The following is a 20,940-nucleotide window of genomic DNA, read 5'->3' on the forward strand; positions in this document are numbered from 1 at the left end:
GCAGTCTGCTAAAAATAAATATTAGATTACCATGTTCAGGAAGGTATACTGGGAAAGGAAAAGGTGGGCTCATAAGAGTATAGAGATCTAGACTGTTTTGGTCCTATTCTATATACTTAGAGAGAAGTTGAGAAGATTCCATTTTCAATTATTGGATTCCCATCTATTGGAAAGATTCATTTTATTTTGATAGTAAATACATAATACATAACTACAAATATATGGACTTTTGTCACCCATTTATTACTATTGTGAATGGCAGCTTGGAAGAAACTAAGGGAATGGAGTGAGAGTGAGAATTTGTCTTCCATTCTCGACTACTTTGTTCATCCCTCTCCATCCCATTCTCAGCTTCATTTTCTCCTGTGAGTTTGCAGACATTTCAAAGACATGAAGGTGTCCTGAGCTATTGGGCTTCTTTTCAACAAAGCTGCCAATTGCCCGATATCCAAAGTCTAGTCCAACATAACCCAAGACACAGCAATCCAAAGGTTGAAAGAGTAGATGGTGATCTAGAGGGAAACTATTTTTTCCCATTTACTGTATCTCACACTTGTTCTACTTAACTATAGAATCAGACAAATAGAAGTTTAAAATTTTATACAATCTTCCATATACTGGTTCCTTCTGTTCTTGTCTGTAAACACTAAATTTTTTATGGAAAAAGAGGAAATTTGGAAAAATGGGGTAAAAGTGTATCAGATGAAGAGTCCAATCAAACAAGTGTTTGATTAATGGAAAGAGTCCAATCAAACAAATGTTATCATACCAATGAGACCAGTGGAGACTAACATAGCTTTACAGACTCTTCCCCCTTGCCATTCACCATAATTACATCTCCATACCATTTGCGTATGTGCTGCAAATACATGAATAATTTAATAGTACAAATCTGCTTTTGCATAAGTGAATTTCTGTGTTTATAGCATTTTCATTCATGTATATCTCCTCAAGCTTGAAAACATGTAAGTTCTCATTAAAATCTTAAAGTACTTATACCATCTGTCTTACATTTTCTGTCAATAAAACTGTAACATTTTTTTCAGTGTCAGTATTGTTGATACAATATGACTGTGTTAATTAAAGACAAATTATTTGATAACCCTTAATTTTCTCTTCTCTCTGCAGGTCATGGGTTATAGGTGCAATAGCTCTTCTCTGCCTATTAGGATTGACCTGGGCCTTTGGACTCATGTATATTAATGAAAGCACAGTCATCATGGCGTATCTCTTCACCATTTTCAATTCTCTACAGGGAATGTTTATATTCATTTTCCATTGTGTCCTACAAAAGAAGGTAAGCTAGAATTCTCTGTTCAAGAATAAATAGCATACATTCTATGACAGCAAAGTACCCATAACATAAACCATTCTTGATGTGTTTGTCTCTAAGAAATAAATATATTACTTATTTGATTTCATTTTTATAATAGTAAAGACAAAACAGACATAAAATGAAAGCATAAAAGTTGGCAAATGTGCTTGACAGCAAAAACAGAATCAAAATATTTTGATTTGGACAATGTATAAAAACTATATTCTTATAGATTTGACCTTATAGTCTTTAATATTTTTATTGGCAGACACATGGAATTTGTGTATTAGGGAGTAGATTTTCTAAGATGTTATGGAGGCATGGGATATATGTATATATATGTACATATATGGCATGGCATAGGAAATATATATTTTTGTGTTTTTTTTAAAACTAATTTGTATTGATATATTCTAGAAAATATAATTATCTAAACACTTTATGATAAAAACATTTATTTTTTAAATGAATGGTGGAAACTTAGTAAAGATCTCTGTATTTCTTTAAAAGCATCTTTTATAAAATCTATGATTTTGATGATTAGAAGGCAATATTTAATTTTTATATTGGTCTATTTTTATGATTTTTCACATCTATAAGGACGAAAATATTCATTTTCAAAGTTAATTTTAGCAACTAAATACTTACATTGCATTTTTTTTTAATCTCAAGAGTGATTTTCTCATTTTACACTGTTTAACTCTATTATAAATGTGGTCTTTGTAGTTCTTGACCATATAGACCCCTGAGCCAAGACTGGGTCCGAATCCTAGCTCCTCTACTTAAAGGCTTATGTGACTTTGGGCCATTTAATTAACCTTTATATGCCCCAGTTTCCTCATGTGTAAAATGGAGGTAATAAAAATAATTATGAGATATTGAGAGGTGGCTCTGAAAATGAAATGGCAAGAAGTGAAATTTTTTTTCTAAGAGAGAAACTATAAGACCTAAAATTGTTTTTGGAAGATAAAGAGTAAAGATATCCACCTCTACGATTTTTGGCTTGAGAGACTAAGGGAGCCTCAAATAAAAGTTGAGAAAGGTGTCCACTTGTCGAGATGCATCCAGTTTTATCCTGTTTCAGTTTTATGTGGTGGTAGGTATTAAAAATGTGTTGGCATGATCTTAAATACAGGCTAGAATAGTATTTTTGACTCAGACCTGTAAATGTAAGTTACAGAAAAGAAAAGAGTTTATGATGTTAGAATGGATGGATTCTAATCTAATGGATTAGAATTAACTTAGAAAAGAGGTTGTGTTGGAAGGGATGAATCTTCCCAAATACTTAGTGTACACACACCCCAAATTGCTGTTGCTTAACCTAATAAAGGTTTTTTTTACTCATTGCACAATTGATGAGGGTGCCTCATGGAGGGACACAGCCCAATGAAAGCTCAGTCAACCTCACTGTTTGATTTCCACAACCACCTTGGGTGTTGACATCTAGCAGATAGTCTGAGAAAGAGAGAGAGGATCTTGTATAAAAAGGAAGTGGTTCACATCACTTCTACTCACCTTCCATCAGATAGGACACTATAAATAGTACCAACTAAACTTCAAGGAAAACTGGGAAACATACTCTACTTTTTGTACCCCAGGAAGATGAGGAATTGGGTATCACAAACAGCTAACAGTCTACCACACTTGATGATTATGAAGAGTAGGAGACATGAGTAATGAGTAAGAATAGAAATGGAAGGAAGAAAGTGTTTGAGGAGAAGAATGAGAAGGTAATACCTAAATGAAAGATAAGGGGGAAATGTCCAGAAGTAGACACTGGTCAGTATTATAAAACACTTCAGAGAAGTCAGAAAGACTAAGCACTTGGAAGGATTTCTAGATTTTGGTAGAAAAAAGCTATAACTGATTGTCAAGAGCAATATGTAGAATTATGGGTGCAAAATCAGGAGATTAAGGGAAAGGGTGGCATTTGTCCATATAAATAAGGAAATATTGGGCCATCATATTTAGTCATACTAACATCTTCAAATATAGGGAACCAGCTTTATCAATTATTTTATGTATTAGCTGGAAATTGGACTAACACATTTTTAAATTTTAATGTTTATATTGAAGTTTTCTACAGAACAGAAAATAGTTTTGTGCTTTGTGCATGAATGAATTTGATTGTAATTATTTTTTATTAGCCAGTACCTATTAGTTTTCCCAATTATTATTTTTATTGTATTACAAATACATGTCAATGTTTTGATGTCCAGGTAGAGATACCAGACCTCAGGATCCAAAAGCAAGTCTAGAATTTTTAGTATATTGAACATATTTAACAGAAGTGAAATTTTTAAAAATATATGTCATCAAGCTCAATTTTGTGATTCATTAGAACAGAGTTCAGCAAACCACAGCTTGTGGGCCAGATTTGTCCAGCTGCTTTTAATTTTTGCAGTCAGTCAGCCAAGAATGGTTTTTGCATTTTTAAATGGATACATTTAAAATTTAAAATAAGTACACACACAGCATTGTTGGTTTTGCTTCTTGGTTCACAAAGCCTGAAATATTGACTGTCTGGCCCTTCATGAAAAAAAGTGCCAGGCCCTGATTCAGAAGCTTATTTTTATGATTTATAATAACTAGTCATAAGCATATTTTCTTTCATGCATTCTGTGTTTTGAATTTTTTGATTTTGGTGGCATTTTTATTGGGTGTCAAGAACATGGCCCAACATCAGAGAATATGGACATCGAATTATCATTCACCTTTTTTTTGCCTACAAAAAATCCAGATACTTCTCTTTGAAATTGCAGAAACAGTCTTAGGAGATTTTTTTTTATTCCTTTTTTCAAAATTGAGGTATAATTGAGATATAACATTGTGTAAGTTTAAAGTATACAATGTATTGATTTGATACACTTATGTACTGTGAAATAATTACCACCATAGTGTGAATAGCTAATACCTCTATCATCTAACATCTTTTCTTTTCTGTGGTGAGAACATTTAAGATCTCCTCTCTTAGCAACTTTCAACTGTATAATACAGTACTGTTAACTAGAATCATCATCATGTACCTTAGATTTCTAGAACTTATTCATCTTATGGCTAGAAGTTTGTACCCTTTGACCAACATTTCCCCATTTCCACACAGCCAACCTCTGGTAACAACCAATCTATTCTGTTTCTAGAATTCTATTCTGTTTGGCTTTTTTAGATTCCACATATAAGTGATACCATACAGGATTCATCTTTCTCTGTCTGACTTACTTCACTTAGCATAATGCCTTCAAGGTCCATCCAACATTGTTGCAAATGGCATGATTTCCTTCTTTCTTGTGGCTGAATAATATTCCTAGATATATGTAACACATCTTCTTTATCCATTCATTCACTGATGGACACTTAGGTTGCTTCCATATCTTAGCTGTTGTGAATAGTGCTGCAATGAATATGGGAGTGCAGACATCTCTTCAAGATCCTGATTTCATTTCCTTTGGATATATACCCAGAAGTGGGATTGCTGAATCATATGGTAGTTCTATTTTCAATTTTATGAGGAACCTCCATACTGTTCTCCATAATGGCTGTACTTATTTACATTCCCACCAACAGTGCACAAGGGCTCTCTTTTCTCCATATCCTCACCAATACTTATTTCTTGTCTTCTTGATGCTACCCATTCTAACAGATGTGAAGTGATATCTCATTGTGATTTTATTTGCGTTTTTCTAATTAGTTATGTTGAGCATATCTTCATGTTAGCCATTTGTATGTCTTCTTAGGTAAAAAACTTCTATTCATTTCTTTTGTCCACTTTTAAATTGGATTGTTTGGTTTTTTGCTTCTGAGTTGTATGAGTTCTTTATATATTTTTGGTATTAACCCCTTTTCAGATATATGATTTGCAAATATTTTATTCCATCCTGTAGATTGCCAATAAATTCTGTTGTTTCTTTTGCTGTGTAGAAGCTTTTTAGTTTAATGTAGTACAACTTACTACTTTTGCTCTTGTTGCTTGTGCTTTCGATGTCATATCCAAAAAATTATTGTCAAGGCCAATGTCCAGGTGTTTTCCCCTGTTTTCTTCTAGGAGTTTTGTGGTTTCAGGTCTTATGTTTAATTCTTTAATACATTTTGAGTTAAATGTTGTGGGTGGTATAAGATAGGGGTTCAATTTCATTCTTCTGCGTGTGGCTAACCGGTTTTGCTAATACCATTTATTAAAGAGCTTGTCTTTTCCCCATTAATTATTCATGGCTCCCTTGTCAGATATTAGTTGACCATATATGCAAGGGTTTATTTCTGGGCTCTCCATCTGTTCCATTGTCTATGTGTCTATTATGCCAATACCATACTGCTTTGATTACTCTAGCTTTGTAGTATAGTGTGAAATCAGGAAACACGAAACCTCCATCTTTGTTCTTTCTCAGGATTGTTATGGCTCTTTAAGGTCTTTGGTGGTTCTGTACAAATTTTAGTGTTGTTTTTCCTGTATCTGTGAAGAATATCATTGAAATTTTTTCAAGAGATTGCATTGAATCTATAGACAGTATTGGCTCTTATGGACATTTAACAATCATATTTCCTATAGGAGGTGTTTTTTTTTTTGTGGTACGCAGGCCTCTCACTGTTGTGGCCTCTCCCGTTGCGGAGCACAGGCTCCGGACGTGCAGGCTCAGCGGCCATGGCTCACGGGCCCAGCCGCTCCGCGGCATGTGGGATCTTCCTGGACCGGGGCACGAACCCGTGTCCCCTGCATCAGCAGGCGGACTCTCAACCACTGCGCCACCAGGGAAGCCCTTCCCAGAATCATTTTGAGGGAGGAGCCTAGCATAGTTCCTAGCAAATAGTGATTAAAAAGTAGAAGCTTCTTCATCTCACCCTCCCAAAACTTACACATGTCTTGGACACACACAGGTGGGCACAAACTTACTTCTAAAAAATAAACAAAATATGAATTGGCTTGTAAATAGTGAATAAAAATAATTATTTCTAATTATTGAGAAATATAGCATAGAAGAGGTTGGTTGGAAAACATTAATATAACTTAAATATATTAAATAATATGTAATTTTGACATTACAAATCAGAGAAAGGCTTCAAAGCTTAGTACATCATGCCTCTCTGTTTTGTTCTCACTGAATGCCTTTTTTCTCTTAACTATCCATTCTTTCAACTTGATCTTCTAAACCAACACATTCCAACCTATCTTTTAAAGATAGCTTGAAGAAGTCCTCTTCTCTGAGAAGCCTTCCTTGGTCTGCCTACCCACTTCCTATCAGGCTCTCCTCCTCCATGCTTTGATTCACCTCACTCTGTATCATTGTTCCTATCACATAATAAGGATTTAATGAATGTGAGTTCTTCAAACAAATCTGAATATAGTCAGTCTCTGATTTTGCTGTATCTTTGATAGAATGAATGTTAATATATTAAGATATGTTTTTTTCAAATACTAATTTTGATGTGTCATTCACACTCCTTTTTTTTTGTTTTTGATTCTAAATAACACTTCTCAAAAAAGCATGTTTTTATAACTTTGTTTTAAATAATATTACATTGTCACAATTTCTGGAAACTATGAACTCATGTGAAATCAATAAAGTGCTAAGAATAACATATATACAGTGTTATTTCATAATGAATATAAAATTTGTGAGTATAAAACCAGTAAGTTATCCTAGAATGTGTTTTTAATTGATGAACAAGTAGTTGGTAATTATTTTTCTTGATGTTGCTAGTGGAGGTGAGATTTAGAACAGTTACTGTTTATTTTTGTATGTCTTGTTTGATTAAATAGGCAGTAATAAAAATTTTTAAATAAACATGATCAAAATTTTCCCCAAAATTGTTGATATATTTTCCTGTTTGAAAACATCAGCTAAAAATGATTATCTCCTTTTATCCTGTGATTTTTATACTACAGCAAGGATTAATAATGTAGTCACAATGCTATATAGAAAGGCAATCATATTTCTCTGTAATTATTGAATAGAACTATTTTGAAGAAATGAATTTAAAATATTTTGAGAATATTTTATAGTCTCAAGTTGCAGATTTGACCTCTTTTAAGAGAAATAAACCAGAGAAATATAAAATTTTAAAAAGTGCTTAGCCCAACACATTCCTTTTTTTTCTGTTCTGTCTTTAAATATTCTCTCTCCTCTCTTTCTCCCTCTCCTTCTTTCTCCATTCCCTCTTCTCTCTAACTTCCTCACAACACTTCTGCCTAAAGAACAGTTCAACTGGGCTTCCCTGGTGGCGCAGTGGGTGAGAGTCCGCCTGCCGATGCTAGGGAACACGGGTTCGTGCTCCGGTCCGGGAGGATCCCACATGCCGCGGAGCGGCTGGGCCCGTGAGCCGTGGCCGCTGAGCCTGCGCGTCAGGAGCCTGTGCTCCGCAACGGGAGAGGCCACAACAGTCAGAGGCCCACGTACCGCAAAAAAAAAAAAAAAAAAAAAGAACAGTACAACTGTTCTAGTGAGGAAGTTAGAGAGAAGAGGGAATGGAGAAAGAGTTAGATAGGCTACTTCATATCAAATCTATGAAGCTAAAAATAGTGTCTTGAAGAGTCTTAAGTTTTTGTTTTTCCGACTGAGACTGTATCATTATAGTGTGATTGGATATATGTGTGTTTGCATGTTTTAAAAGGCTCCAGTTATGAAAAATTTCAATCTTGACAGTATGAATATTATTTTATATTGTGAAAAATGTATAAAATATATACTGAACAGACTTTTTTATATCTGTAGGGCAAAAAAATTTTATATTAATTATCTAAAATAAAACACATGCATTTTATATTTCCTAGCTGAAATGAATTACTTGCTAACAGAAGTTAATATTTTTGGCTAGGTACGAAAAGAGTATGGGAAATGTCTGCGAACACATTGTTGTAGTGGCAAAAGTACAGAGAGCTCCATTGGCTCAGGGAAAACATCTGGTTCTCGAACTCCTGGGCGGTACTCCACAGGCTCACAGGTAAACAATATTTGTTAACTAAAATGAAATAGCTCTTACCTATCTTCTGTTATGGGTTGCTATCCTTTCTTGATGAGATCTATTTTCTATCCCAAGTATTTAACATATCAAATTTGTTGTCTTGTTTTAGTGTGTCTCAAATGAAAATGGTTATGACAGAAATTTAAGAAACCAAATTGCAAAAAAAGTGAAGTTTAGGGTCTAAGTTTGCATTATAATTCATGATTTCAGATTATTCCCAGTTGCATGAATATAGAAGGTAAGGAAAGGAATTTTGCATTTCACCCAAAATTCTAAGAAAGTAATATTTTACATAGATATATGATTCTTGAGTTAATTACTTCACTTAACTAGTGTAATAATTCTTTATCATATACTGTATTTACTTATTAGATGGTATGTTTAATAAAAACAGTTCTAACTCATACCATATTGTATGCTGGTAAATCAAAGGGCAATTCAGGTAGTGAAGACTACCATAATAGCATCATTGACTTAACTGATCTAAGTGCTACTCCCATCAGTCCAGCATTAAATATAGTAGCTGCATTATCCCTCATCAAGGAAATTTTAAACTTTTAGGTAACCTGTCTGCCATTTTTCCTAGGCCACAATGTCAGTCCAAAGATTATTACGTAGAAAGTTCAGCAACTCTAGGATGACTAAAATGAGCCAGTCAAATAAAAGACATATGTGGGTCATACATGAATGAGTTTGGGTTCCAACTAGAATACTAATATTTTTAAGATTGTATGGTTCAGTGGGAAAAACAATCATTTTTTTCAGTGTTGTTAATAGCAATTTTCTGAAGAAGACTTGAATTTTAATTCCTAAATAAAGTTATAAATCAATAACATTTTTTTAACTCAGCTCAACCTATAAATCTATTTTTTTAACTTGGTAATTTTATATATAATATAAAAAAGAACATTTGTTCTTTGACTAATTTCCAATCAGCTTGTAAATTTAATCCATTAAATTCACCTAAACAATTCCATTCATAGGCTTAGAAAATTAAATATCGTCGTAACCTTTAAATATCATTTAATGATATTTAACAAATCTAATATATCTGATTCTCTCAAACACATTCACTGTCAGACTGGACTGTCGTACACACCTAACTAGCACTTGAAAAACTCTATAAACCAAAGATAATGAACAATATTGTCAGAAATAAACACTTTCTCACACTAAAGGAGTTCTCTTTTATCTTACAAATAAAACTACATATCTAATATCAATCTAATATTTCCAACTAAAAATTTTAAAACTAACCTGTAACTGTCAAACCTATCAGACTATCTCAACACTTAACAAGCACTAATTATCATAATGATCATGAAACTTATTCCTACATATAATATACAGCTATTAATAATTTGAATTTATTTTATTATTTCTATGCCTTACTGAGGTTGCAAAGTTGTAAATTAGGGGAAGCAAATGTTCCAAGTTAGGTGGACTGAGATTTCTTAGTCTAGGACTACTAAATTTGTCAGTTAGAAATCTGAAGTTTCACATAAGAGTTGGGGCATACCTGGATGATGCTTCCAGCGTGACCTCCTTGTAATCCATTACTTTATTTTCAACCTGATAATGCTTAACTCTCTTTTTTGTAACAATCTTTTCCACAGCTTTTAAATTGCCGAGATTCTATATGTCATTTAACTTGACTTGTTTGTGCATACTTCTCATAAAACCGAACGCATCAACCATTATCCCGTAGTTATTTTATTGACATATGCCCTTAATGAAACAATACTTTGGAGCTTCATTTATTATGTTAAAACAGAGTTGTGCAGTGTTTAGCATTACTTCTAAGCTACATGATAGGGCAGTGCAGCTTAATAGAATAACCATAAACTTGGGTGGGTGGGGAGACCTTGGTTTGAATTCTAGCCTTGCCATGTACCTACCAGCTGTGACATAAAACAAGTTATTAAATCTCACTGACCCTCAGTTTTTTCGTAAGTAAAGTGGTTTCTGATTTCTTATGTTGTTAGGAAGATCAAGCTAATGTATACCAAACACAACATACTGTACATGCTCAATAAACTGGAGCAGGTACCACTTACTAGTGTCATTATTGCAGACTATAATTTCAGGTATATATTTTAAAGCTGTGTCATTTTTTTCACTTTTACAGTTATAACATCACAATTCTAATAGTGGGAACAAAAACCCAACATTAGGTTTTTTATTATGCTTAATATAATACTAATTCTGATTAACTACAACAATCCAACCCTACATAAAATGATAGTCACTTAAACCTAGTCTGTTTAGGTAAAAATAATAAATATTTCATATTAACTCTGAACTTCCATGAGCAAAGTCTAAAACAGTCACTGATATTAAGGTAAACTTTTGGGAGTATAGATGCCTTTTTCCACATCAGAGAACTTCTAAAATCACAATTGTTATATTTTTTGTTGAGAAACATTGAGTTTCTCTTTAAATGCCAAGCAGTCTTGTAAGCTCTGGTGATAAAATGGTTGAAAGACAAATAACTTTCCCCATGATCTGGAGCTTTCATTCTAATTGTGAAAGGCAGAAAATTTGTTAACAAATAAACCAACAGGGAATATCAGATTATGAGAGCTGGTGGATAACCAAATATGGTTATGTGATACAGAAAGTCCAGGTAGTTACTTAGATTAGTGCTAGGCAAAGACTATTTGGGGAAAGACAGGAAGGGAGTTCAGGGAAAGAGAATTCCAGGTGAGAGAACATCAAATACAAAACCCTTTAGGTGGGTGAGACCTTGCAACTTTGGGAATAAGAAGAATGTCATTGGCTAAAGTGGTGAGAGAGTGAGTAGGAGATGAAGTCAAAGAAGGCTGGAGACAGATCCTTAGGTATTTTAAGAGTATGGGAGTTCACATTTTATTTTGATTACTTTAGAAAGGTAATGGGATCATTTAGAAAAGGCAGTGACAGGAAATCATCCACATGTAATAAAGATCATGTGGCTACTATGTAGGTAATGAAAGAGTGTGACTGGCAAGACTAAAAATTAAAAATCCTCTCCACCTGTTGATCCCCTGGTGCTAATCACTTATAAAAAGGTGGTAATATCCATAATCACACACAAACATATATTCACAGAGATGTGTATAGGATTGGTATGTGTGTGTATTTTTAAAAACTATGAGCTGAAGTATTGTCCTTTCCACTTTGACCTTCCATTAATTGTTCTGTCATTTATCTTTCATTTGTTTTACTGACTTTGTAAATGTATTTACTTTTGTTACATAATATTTGAAACATAAAAAAATATATGTGGCATATATTAGATTGTGAAGCATAGTATAATAAAATCAATACCCGTTAACTCACCAACCAACTTAGGAAACAATATTTTCCATATGTTTTTCCCTTGTTGAAACCTCTCCCTAACCAATCCCTATGCCTCCCTACCAGAGACAGCTACTAACGTCTGTTCTTCATTTCCTTGACTTTTCTAATAATTTCTTCACCTCCAGAAAAGATGTTGTTTACTTCACCTTTTTAAAATCTTTCTTTAAAATGGTACCTTATTGTATGTAGTCTTCTGTGACTTGCTTTATTCACTGCCATATTCTAAGGCTTGTCCTGGTTCGTTCCATGAACATTTAAGTGTTGGCTCTGTGCCACGTACTGTATACTTTTCTTCTGCCTGCAATACTTTACCCTTTTCTCCATTTCCTTTTCAGAAATTATTTGATATAATGTAGTGAGTTGTTAATCTCCTAGATCAGAATTCAGATACTGGTTATGCCATTTATTTGGTCTGTAATATTGGACATGTGAACCTCTAAACCTCAATTTTGTAATGAATAAGAGAGTGAATACATGAAAAATACATAGCATAAAACCTAGAACATAGAAAGAATTGAAATATTTAAATATTATATTTATAATACATATTTTATGTATATACACATATAATAATCACTGTGTACCAGGCATTATTTCAGGTGTGTGATACATCACTGAACAAAAAAAGGCAAAATTTTTGTTTTTCTTTTTATCTTTGGGCCACGCTGTGCTGCTTGCGGGATCTTAGTTCCCCGACCAGGGATTGAACCTGGACCCTCGGCAGTGAAAGCATGGAGTCCTAACCACTCGACCGCCAGGGAATTCCCAAAATTTCTGTTTTTCTAGAGCCTCAAACCTAATGCAGACATTGGACATTAATTATTGGACATTAAATATAAGAAAACTATATTATAATAATATTGTAGAAGATGGTAATGCTATGGGGGCAGAAATTGCAGAGGTGGGTGGGTGCAATACAGTTCTAAATGGGGTGATCAAGTTAGGTCTCTTTCAGGAGCGAAAGTTGAAGAGGTGAAAGATATATCCATACCAGTGTCTGGGGAAGGAGCACTCCAGACAGAAGAAATAATCATACAAAACCTAAGGCAGGGGCTTCCCTGGTGGCGCAGTGGTTGAGAGTCCGCCTGCCGATGCAGGGGACACGGGTTCGTGCCCCGGTACGGGAAGATCCCACATGCCGCGAAGCGGCTGGGCCCGTGAGCCATGGCCGCTGAGCCTGCGCGTCAGGAGCCTGTGCTCCGCAACGGGAGAGGCCACAACAGGGAGAGGCCTGCGTACGGCAAAAAAAAAAAAAAACCTAAGGCAGAATTGTGCTTGGTGTGTTAAGGAATGGCAGGGAAACAGGTGTGGCTAGCCCAGGTAGAGGAGACTAATGAAAATAATAATAGAAGATAATGGGGCAGCTCAAATAAATGTCACCTAACAATGATCATAATTCCATCAACTCTCAGCTGAGATGTCACTTCTTCAGTGCAATGTTCTCAGATTTCCTAAACATGTTCTCTTGTTATGTGCACTTAAAAATTATTTCAATTAAGCAGTATAAAAAACATTAAAAAAGCATGCAAAATATAAGCATATGGCACGGTGATTTATTACCCTTCCCCAGACCAAATATTAGAATATTGAGAGTGCCTCAGAAACCATTTGAACGCTTCTCAATCATTCACCTCAAAACATAGTCACTATCTTAACTTTTAACAGTACTTTTTGTTTTGCATGTGTTTGATACTTATCCACATGAAATCATCCAATACGTATTCTTTTATGTTTTCCTCCTTTCTTTGGACATGTATGTTGCTTCAGGAGGCTATGTTGCTCTTTTATTTTCATCGCTGTATATTGTTCTATAATTTATTCACTCATTCTACCATTGATAATCAGTTGGGTTTGTCACAGTTTTCAGCTATAAGTAATGCTTCTATGGAGATTTGTGGGTACATTGTACTTTTGCATTAATTTTTGTTAATTTATATTTAATTAGTCTGTCACTTACTAGTCTAGCAACTCCATGAAGGCAAAGATGTTTGTGTTTGCCTTTCCCCTTTGTATTTCCTAGATTAGTATTTGGCATGCAGTAAAGGGTAATTAATATTTTTAATTAGTTAACTAATAAAACAAATGTGAGAGATTTGTTTTCAGTATTTCAGCTTGAAGTTTTGAAGTATTTTTCAATAGAAACATTTTTCAAGTGCAGGTTTTACTGCACCGGTTTTCTTATTGTACTTTTATTAGTTTTGCTGTATGTGTATGTGTATGTATGTATTTGCTGACCTATATAACAATATAGACATTTCTAAAAGATAAACATATCCCAATATTCATAAAACCAACTGTCTAGTATTTTAAGATTAGGTACTCCTGTTATTCAAGGAATTCAAATATATTTGGAATATAACCCATTTGTGAGCTTGATTTCACCATTAGTACTAGTAATAGTTCTAAGAAGTTTTTCATCCTTGGAAAAGCTTCTGAAAATATTTTGTTTCCTGCTCACAAGATTGTTAATACTTTTTGATCCCTAACTCAAATAAAATAGCAAAGCAGTAAACCAGAAAAAAGTCCCCCCTCAATGGAAAAATATTACACTGCTTTCTTGAATTATCAGACACTTGGAAAATTGAATTTGAGAATATATATAATGATGTAAGAATTTTCAGTTCTCTATAAAACTTCCTACTGTCTAGCAATGAATGAAGATGAATCGACTTCCTTTATCTCCTTCAAAAGAAAGAAGAAGTTGAGATAGTATGTAACCTGTAAAATTACATTGGTCTTACAAAATTTATGGAAAATGTTAAGTTTAGTAACATTTTAATATACTCTGTTCTTTTCTTACCAAACTGTTTCTTCTTGCAAGATTCTGAATTCATAAGTAAATCTTTTGTTAATAAAACTTACAAATTAATGCATATTTAAATATCCCATTCCCATAAAAGTTACAATGAAAATAATTTGTTTTACCTTAGAAATTTAAATTATTAAATTCTATCTAGAGTACATTTCTATGTATCTTCATGTTTAAATTGGTATAGTATTTTACATTTATTCCTTTTAAATAGCTATAATTATTTCTGGCATAGGCATTTAAGAACACACTTAATGAGAACCAATTATTATCATTAATTTAGTTCCTGATGTTCTTATGCTACTGTACTACAAGCATGTAGAAGTTGTATATTTGCCAGTTGCCAGAAATATAAGCCTCATACTGTAATAGAAACAAAAAAGAACATATGTGTGAAAATTCACAGTGTGGTGAGCGCATTTCCTTTTTTTCCTTTCCCTCCTCCAGAGCCGAATTCGTAGGATGTGGAATGACACGGTCCGAAAGCAGTCAGAGTCTTCCTTCATTACTGGAGATATAAACAGTTCAGCATCACTCAACAGAGGTAATTAGAAATAAGTTTTCATATTCACTCTTTTTTGTGATTACTTTAAGAAGTTCTTAAATGCATTGCTGTATTTGCAACTTCTGGACCTTGTTCCATGTGATAGGAATATTGCAAGGATATAAAACCTGGTTGAGTGTAGTAGTGTGTTCCATTATTCATAAGCCTTTTTGTTTTTTCAATCCAGAATTTTCAGGAGATCTTTTCTGAAAGTAAGTTAAAAAGTGAGAAACTTCTTTCTCTAGTCATCTGCCACTGTTATAAACTGGTGAGCTGTCAGGCCTCATTGGAAGCAGTGAAAATGGGCAATTATGTAGCTATATAGTCTGCTAAACATCATAGAGTTCCACATTACCCCACGTATAGAGCAATTTCATAGTCTTTGTGGAAGTAAAATTATACTCTCTAATACATACTTAAGGCAACCTGTGTATTTGGGGAAAAATCCCACCTAATCTTAATATCAAAAAGATGTGTCCAGATAATATTGGATATTTAAAGATACAGAAGAAAAAACCCACTATATATAAATCTTATATATATATAAAATGATTTTTTTGGTGTGTATGTGCTTCTGGTTAAAATGCTTCTGGGGTATCATTTTGGTTTTGAAAATGAAGTTCCCTTAATCTACTATTTTGTTTGTGGTTGATCTTTTTATTGCCTCTGTCTCTCTCTTTCTCCCTCTTCTCCCCCTCCCCACTGTGTGTGTGTGTGTGTGTGATTAAAATTAAATTGACTACAGTAAAAATGAGTAGATATAATGTTTGTGGAGAGCTAGAGTACACTACACTCTGTACAGGGAAATCTTTAGAATACACTTTTATCTGGGGGGTGGTGCTTCTATGAGCACATTCTAATTGCACTGTCCTAAAACAGACATTTTTTAATGCATATATTCAGTGGTTATTTTTATGATTGACATTGTTATTTTTTTTAGCCTCTAAGCTAGAATTATTTGTTTGTCCTAAACCTGTTTCTGAGAACTTTCTGTTATATTAAATGCTACTTAGAAACAATTTAATAATTATGGTTTACGATTAAGAAAGATTCAGATGCTGGTGCTGTTAATTACTTTTACTCAAGTAAGTTGCATCTTATTTATATAAAAGAAGTTACAACAAGTAGTGTCTAAGTTGAATTTGATATAGGGATTCATCCATATTATATTTAATTTTGATTGATTTACATACTTTTATTTGTGGTAGTGATATAGTTAACTATAAGCTAGTAATGATATTAAATTTTCTACATCACTTTTGCTTAAGTTAAAACAGTGAGTGCAAATATTCCTCCAAATCTGAAGAAAATACATTAAAATAAAACAATTACCTTCTTTTATTTTGTTTCATTTTTAGTTTATTTTACATAATATCTCTTAAGTATTCTTCTCATTTTAAGTTTAGTTTTACTGGTTAGTTTGTGAAAATTTAAATATGAATACTTTTAACTTTCTGACATACTTCTTAAACCACAGAGAATAGATTACTTACACATGCCTCCAAAGTTTAGGAACAAATTTGCTTTCATAGTGACAGATTTTTCTTTTTGCTTTAAATAATACATAGAAATAATACATAGAAAATTTACAGTATGTTCCTTTAAGAAAACTATCCTTATTAATAAGATTTATTATTAGAAGTATCTTGCACCTAACGGTCACAGCTGCCATAGGATAAGTGTCATTTAAACAAAAGATGAGATTTAATTTTAATGAGGCACTGTTTATTCGCCTACTGTGAAGACAGATAAAATATGTAAAATAACTATTTGGTTTAGCATTATGATCTAAATTTATGTAAAGATAATAAGGTATGCAGCTTTATTAAAAATTATTTTAAATGAATAATTTTTATGACCTTGATTTTTAAGGTCAATCACATTATATAACATTGCTGTGCCCTTTTTAGTTCCTTCTCAGAAAGTTCAACTTGGAATATGTGCTATGAGGATGACTAGGTCAATTTGAAATATATTTATAGAAAATAATATTTTATATTGTCTGATTATATGTTTAAGTCTGTTTTTAAAATCTTTAGCTCTAAAGGATATTTCTTAAAGTTATTGAAGAAAGGATATAAAATTTCTTGTAACATCCAATAAGTTACTTTGATGATGGCTTTGGGGAGGGGGTTAAATTGAATTTATGACTTGTATGTTCATGCAGTGATCTTTTCCTTCAGCATATATATTCTTTCTTTCACTCAGTGACTTTAATGGTGGTAGACATCATAGTAATCTTCCTGCTCTCCTATATTAATTTCCTAGTTCCCCTAGTCAGAAACTCCTTATTTTATTCTCATCTCATTATTTTTTATCTTAGATGAGTGCAGTATTTTAAAATTTTATTTCTTCATATTATATCTCTGAAACTAGTCTTTAACTTCCTTCTTTAATCTTGTCTTATTTCCCAGGGTCCTATCCTCCCTGCATTCAGGCGTGTGTGTCATATTTAGGTAGGTGGCATCCAAGATTCACCTTTCCAGATAAACAGTTCAGTCACCTCAGCAACATAATTATTCACATCTATTTATTCAAAAAATTATATTCCCTATTATTAAAATAAAATGTTAGGCACTGCATTTTTATATCTTCCTGTACAGTATTCTAACTTCACATTCATTCTTAGTTTCTTACAGCTGCAATTTTTTTTTTTAATTCCAACTCCATTTTCCTTTCTTTCTAACAGATACATTAAATCTCTTATGTTTGCTTTTAGAGTACTTCTGACCTTTGAAAACTACAAGAAGTTGTCTAAAAATTAGTCCTATTTTCACTTCAGGTTTTCTTTCCTATTCATAATCACTGCTCAATTCATCAAAAGAATAATTATTTTAAAATTCTGTACGTCTTATCACCTATTCTTCCAAACAAGAATCCATCAGTATCATCTTTGGGATTCATTAAGAATAAAGCATCTACCATGCAGTGCAGAAATCTTTCTCAGTGGTTTTTATTTTTTCAAATCATCTCTAATATTCTGTTCTTGAACCAGCTTGATACATCCTGTGTATCAGTTTACCTGTCCAGATTTCCCAATGTGATAAATTTGATTACTATTGGGATTTTACTCCTTGTAATCAAGCAAGACCTTGGAACATTTGTTGATAATTTTCAATTTATGTAATCATTCTTATATATTCTCTTTGGGATTTTGTTATTTGGTCACCTCATCTCTTTAAAAACTTTCATTACATTGCCCTTTGAATATATTTATGAAATGTTTTCCAGGTGTTCTCTATACATTTTCAAAAATTTTTCTTCTGCTGACTTGTTTGCTACAATGCTACACACTCATACGAAGCCAGAATTTCTTGAGGGCAATACCCAATACTCCAGGGTTACCATCAAGTTAACTTCACCAATGCCGCTGTATACACAGGTAGAAGGAGCTTTTTGAGAGCCCTAAGGTGATGGTTGATTACAGAGAGTTTCAAGGAAAGTTAACTCTTATCCAAACCCAAGTTTCACAAACCCCACAGGAGGGTTTATTCATTTGTTCATTTAAACATATACAATTTGCACATACCTCGAAGACAGTCCTCAATCCCCAAGCTCCTCCCAGGCCAATAGAACTCTAATCCAAATTTCTGGAAGCTCTAAGTTCCTGATAGTAGTAGAAACGATTTGCAGCTAAGGTAATCTTTTTCACCTGTATCCCCTACCCACAATCTCTGCTAGCCAAACAGCATTCTGAGCTATTTAGATTAACAATACCTATAAAACTTTAGTTTGATCCAAAAATGAAGCATTTGGCGAGAAATTTCTCTGGTAGTTCAATTAATTGTTAAACATTTCCACTCTTTCTGTAGATTTATGTGGAAATTGGGATTTTTCTGAAATGAGACTTTACTAGGCTTTATCATCATGAATAATATAATTGCATTTCCCACTTTCTTTTTTTTAATAAGTTGAATTGACATCAGAAATTTCAGTTTAAAATCAAGGTTTGCTAGGTAGCTGCTGCCAATATGGTATTGCTATATGAATTACCAAAAGGTGGCCCCCCTCCCAGCTGTGGATTGCAAAAATGTGCCGCATCTGAGTGGCAGAATTAGCAGAAAGGCATTTCTCCTTCTGCAACAATGACTTGGCCGGCATTGTGGGGTTTTATTTCCCCTACCTCCCATTCTCCATCTTACCAACCTCCCACACAAGTTAATGCAATATAGATTTTTATTCATGGAGATCTGACCAGTAAAGCTATATTTATTTAAGCCATATTTAAGTGTTATATGGCAGAAGAATGTGTAATCTGTAGTTGTTTTTTGCATAGAAGTTTTGAGTAAGGAGTTTTAACCCAGTGACTTTGGGTAAATTGCTTAACTTCTCAGTGTCTATGTAATAGGGATATAAACAGTACCCAGGTCAGAGGGACTCTGAGAGGACTGAGTTAATATGTGTTAATTGCTTACAACATGCCAGGGACATAATAAGTACTATTATTATTCTATTCAGAAGTTCACTTATATTTTCTAACAAATGAAAACTGGTCCTTGCCAGTGCTCTCAACAATGTTATTAAAATTCATCATTCACTACCAAAGGTTTCTTTTCCTTTGTATTTCCTAATAATAATAGGTGGGAGGAATTAAGTGGTTACCTGAATGTCAAGTAAAAGAAATAATTTACCTAAAATGGTGCTCCCCTTGATGCTAACAAAAGGAAATAAACTCATAAAACTGAATTATCTCTTTTAAATTAGAAATTAAATGCAAATTACATCTGCATATTTGTACTTTCCATTTTTGATTTGTAACTATATTTTAGCAATGAGGAAATAAAGGTACAATATTTCTTCTCCCTACCTTAGATAATGATATAAACAAGCACTACCTTCTCTTTCCTCCAAGCCCTCCTACCCTTCAGAGGTTTAGAGAACACTAGTTAGACAGGCCTGCTAAATAACCAGTTATGTAGCAGAGTAGGGATGTGACTCATTCCCTTTTTAAACTCATATCTTCTCAGAGCCTGTATTGTCTTTCCCAGGAGGCTGGTCACTGGCACGGATGAAACTTCACAATAAATCACCTGCTGTCTCATTAATATTCAGGCTACTAAACATATTTTGTTTTTATGTTTTTAAAGAAAAATACAAGTGAAAAGGTATAAGTGGTGTTCACCGCGATTAATGATTTCTATAAATTAAAGCTACTAGGGTGAACACGCAAACTCATTCACTCCATTTTATTAATGTTAGTAAATATAATTTGGCTTATATGCCTAAAGTGTCATATTGCCCCAAAGCCTTGCTGTTTTGAAGGATTATAAAATCATTTGTTATAAATATTAACCAGATTCTAATATAATCTGACATTTGTCAAATTTGCAGAAACAGTTAATCATATGCCTAAGAGTACTTCTTGCATAGCTAACAAATCAGACTAGGCTATATAACAAATTATTTTTTGTTTTGAGAAAGTATTACAATGATATGAGCACAAATATAATAAGTGTCCCATGGCATGGAGAAATTTTTCATTTGACATTCGCCATTATATTTATATCTAGTATTTTTTGACCTTTATATTCTTGATTGTAAATGAGGCAACAGTGATTTCTGTGTTAATTTCTTTCCTTTGTATGTGTCCTCAATAATCAGAAAATGTACAATAAAATAAGGATATCTTCTGTTTCAGGAAAATCAGTTTAATATACAAAAGCAAAATAGGTACAGATTTTAAAAAGTGAGTTGCTGCATCAAATAGATAATTAAACAATACTACTAATACCCTGATTCCTAATTCTAGGAGACCAAGTAACTTTCAGAATGAACTTTTCATTGTAAAATGGAATATATTAAATATTGATCTCTAGTCAATCTGGGGCAAATGTTCTTTCTGTAAATTGTTAGCAGGAACTGAAAAAGAAAAACTTTTAAAATGCTTGCCCAGTGAGTCCTTCTTATGTTTTGTTCTTAACTTTGTCTCTTTGTTCGGAATCCTTGAAATCATCCAGCCTCTCACAGTCAACTACA

The 20,940-nt window shown here is 33.3% G+C and overlaps 1 protein-coding gene across 23 annotated transcripts in view; it reads left to right on the forward strand.

Moving 5' to 3' along the window:
* ADGRL3 (adhesion G protein-coupled receptor L3) overlaps positions 1-20,940 on the forward strand; it is an 867,440-nt gene that overhangs the window by 826,875 nt on the left and 19,625 nt on the right. For all 23 annotated transcript variants that reach the window (XM_079920009.1, XM_079920003.1, XM_079919994.1 and 20 more), the window contains 3 exons: positions 1,129-1,297; positions 8,123-8,248; positions 14,868-14,964. In XM_079920009.1, the coding sequence (XP_079776135.1) occupies positions 1,129-1,297; positions 8,123-8,248; positions 14,868-14,964 (392 nt within the window). The remainder of the gene's footprint in view (positions 1-1,128; positions 1,298-8,122; positions 8,249-14,867; positions 14,965-20,940) is intronic.

Source organism: Stenella coeruleoalba, assembly GCF_951394435.1.
Source record: "Stenella coeruleoalba genome assembly, chromosome: 4".
Taxonomy (NCBI): domain Eukaryota; kingdom Metazoa; phylum Chordata; class Mammalia; order Artiodactyla; family Delphinidae; genus Stenella; species Stenella coeruleoalba.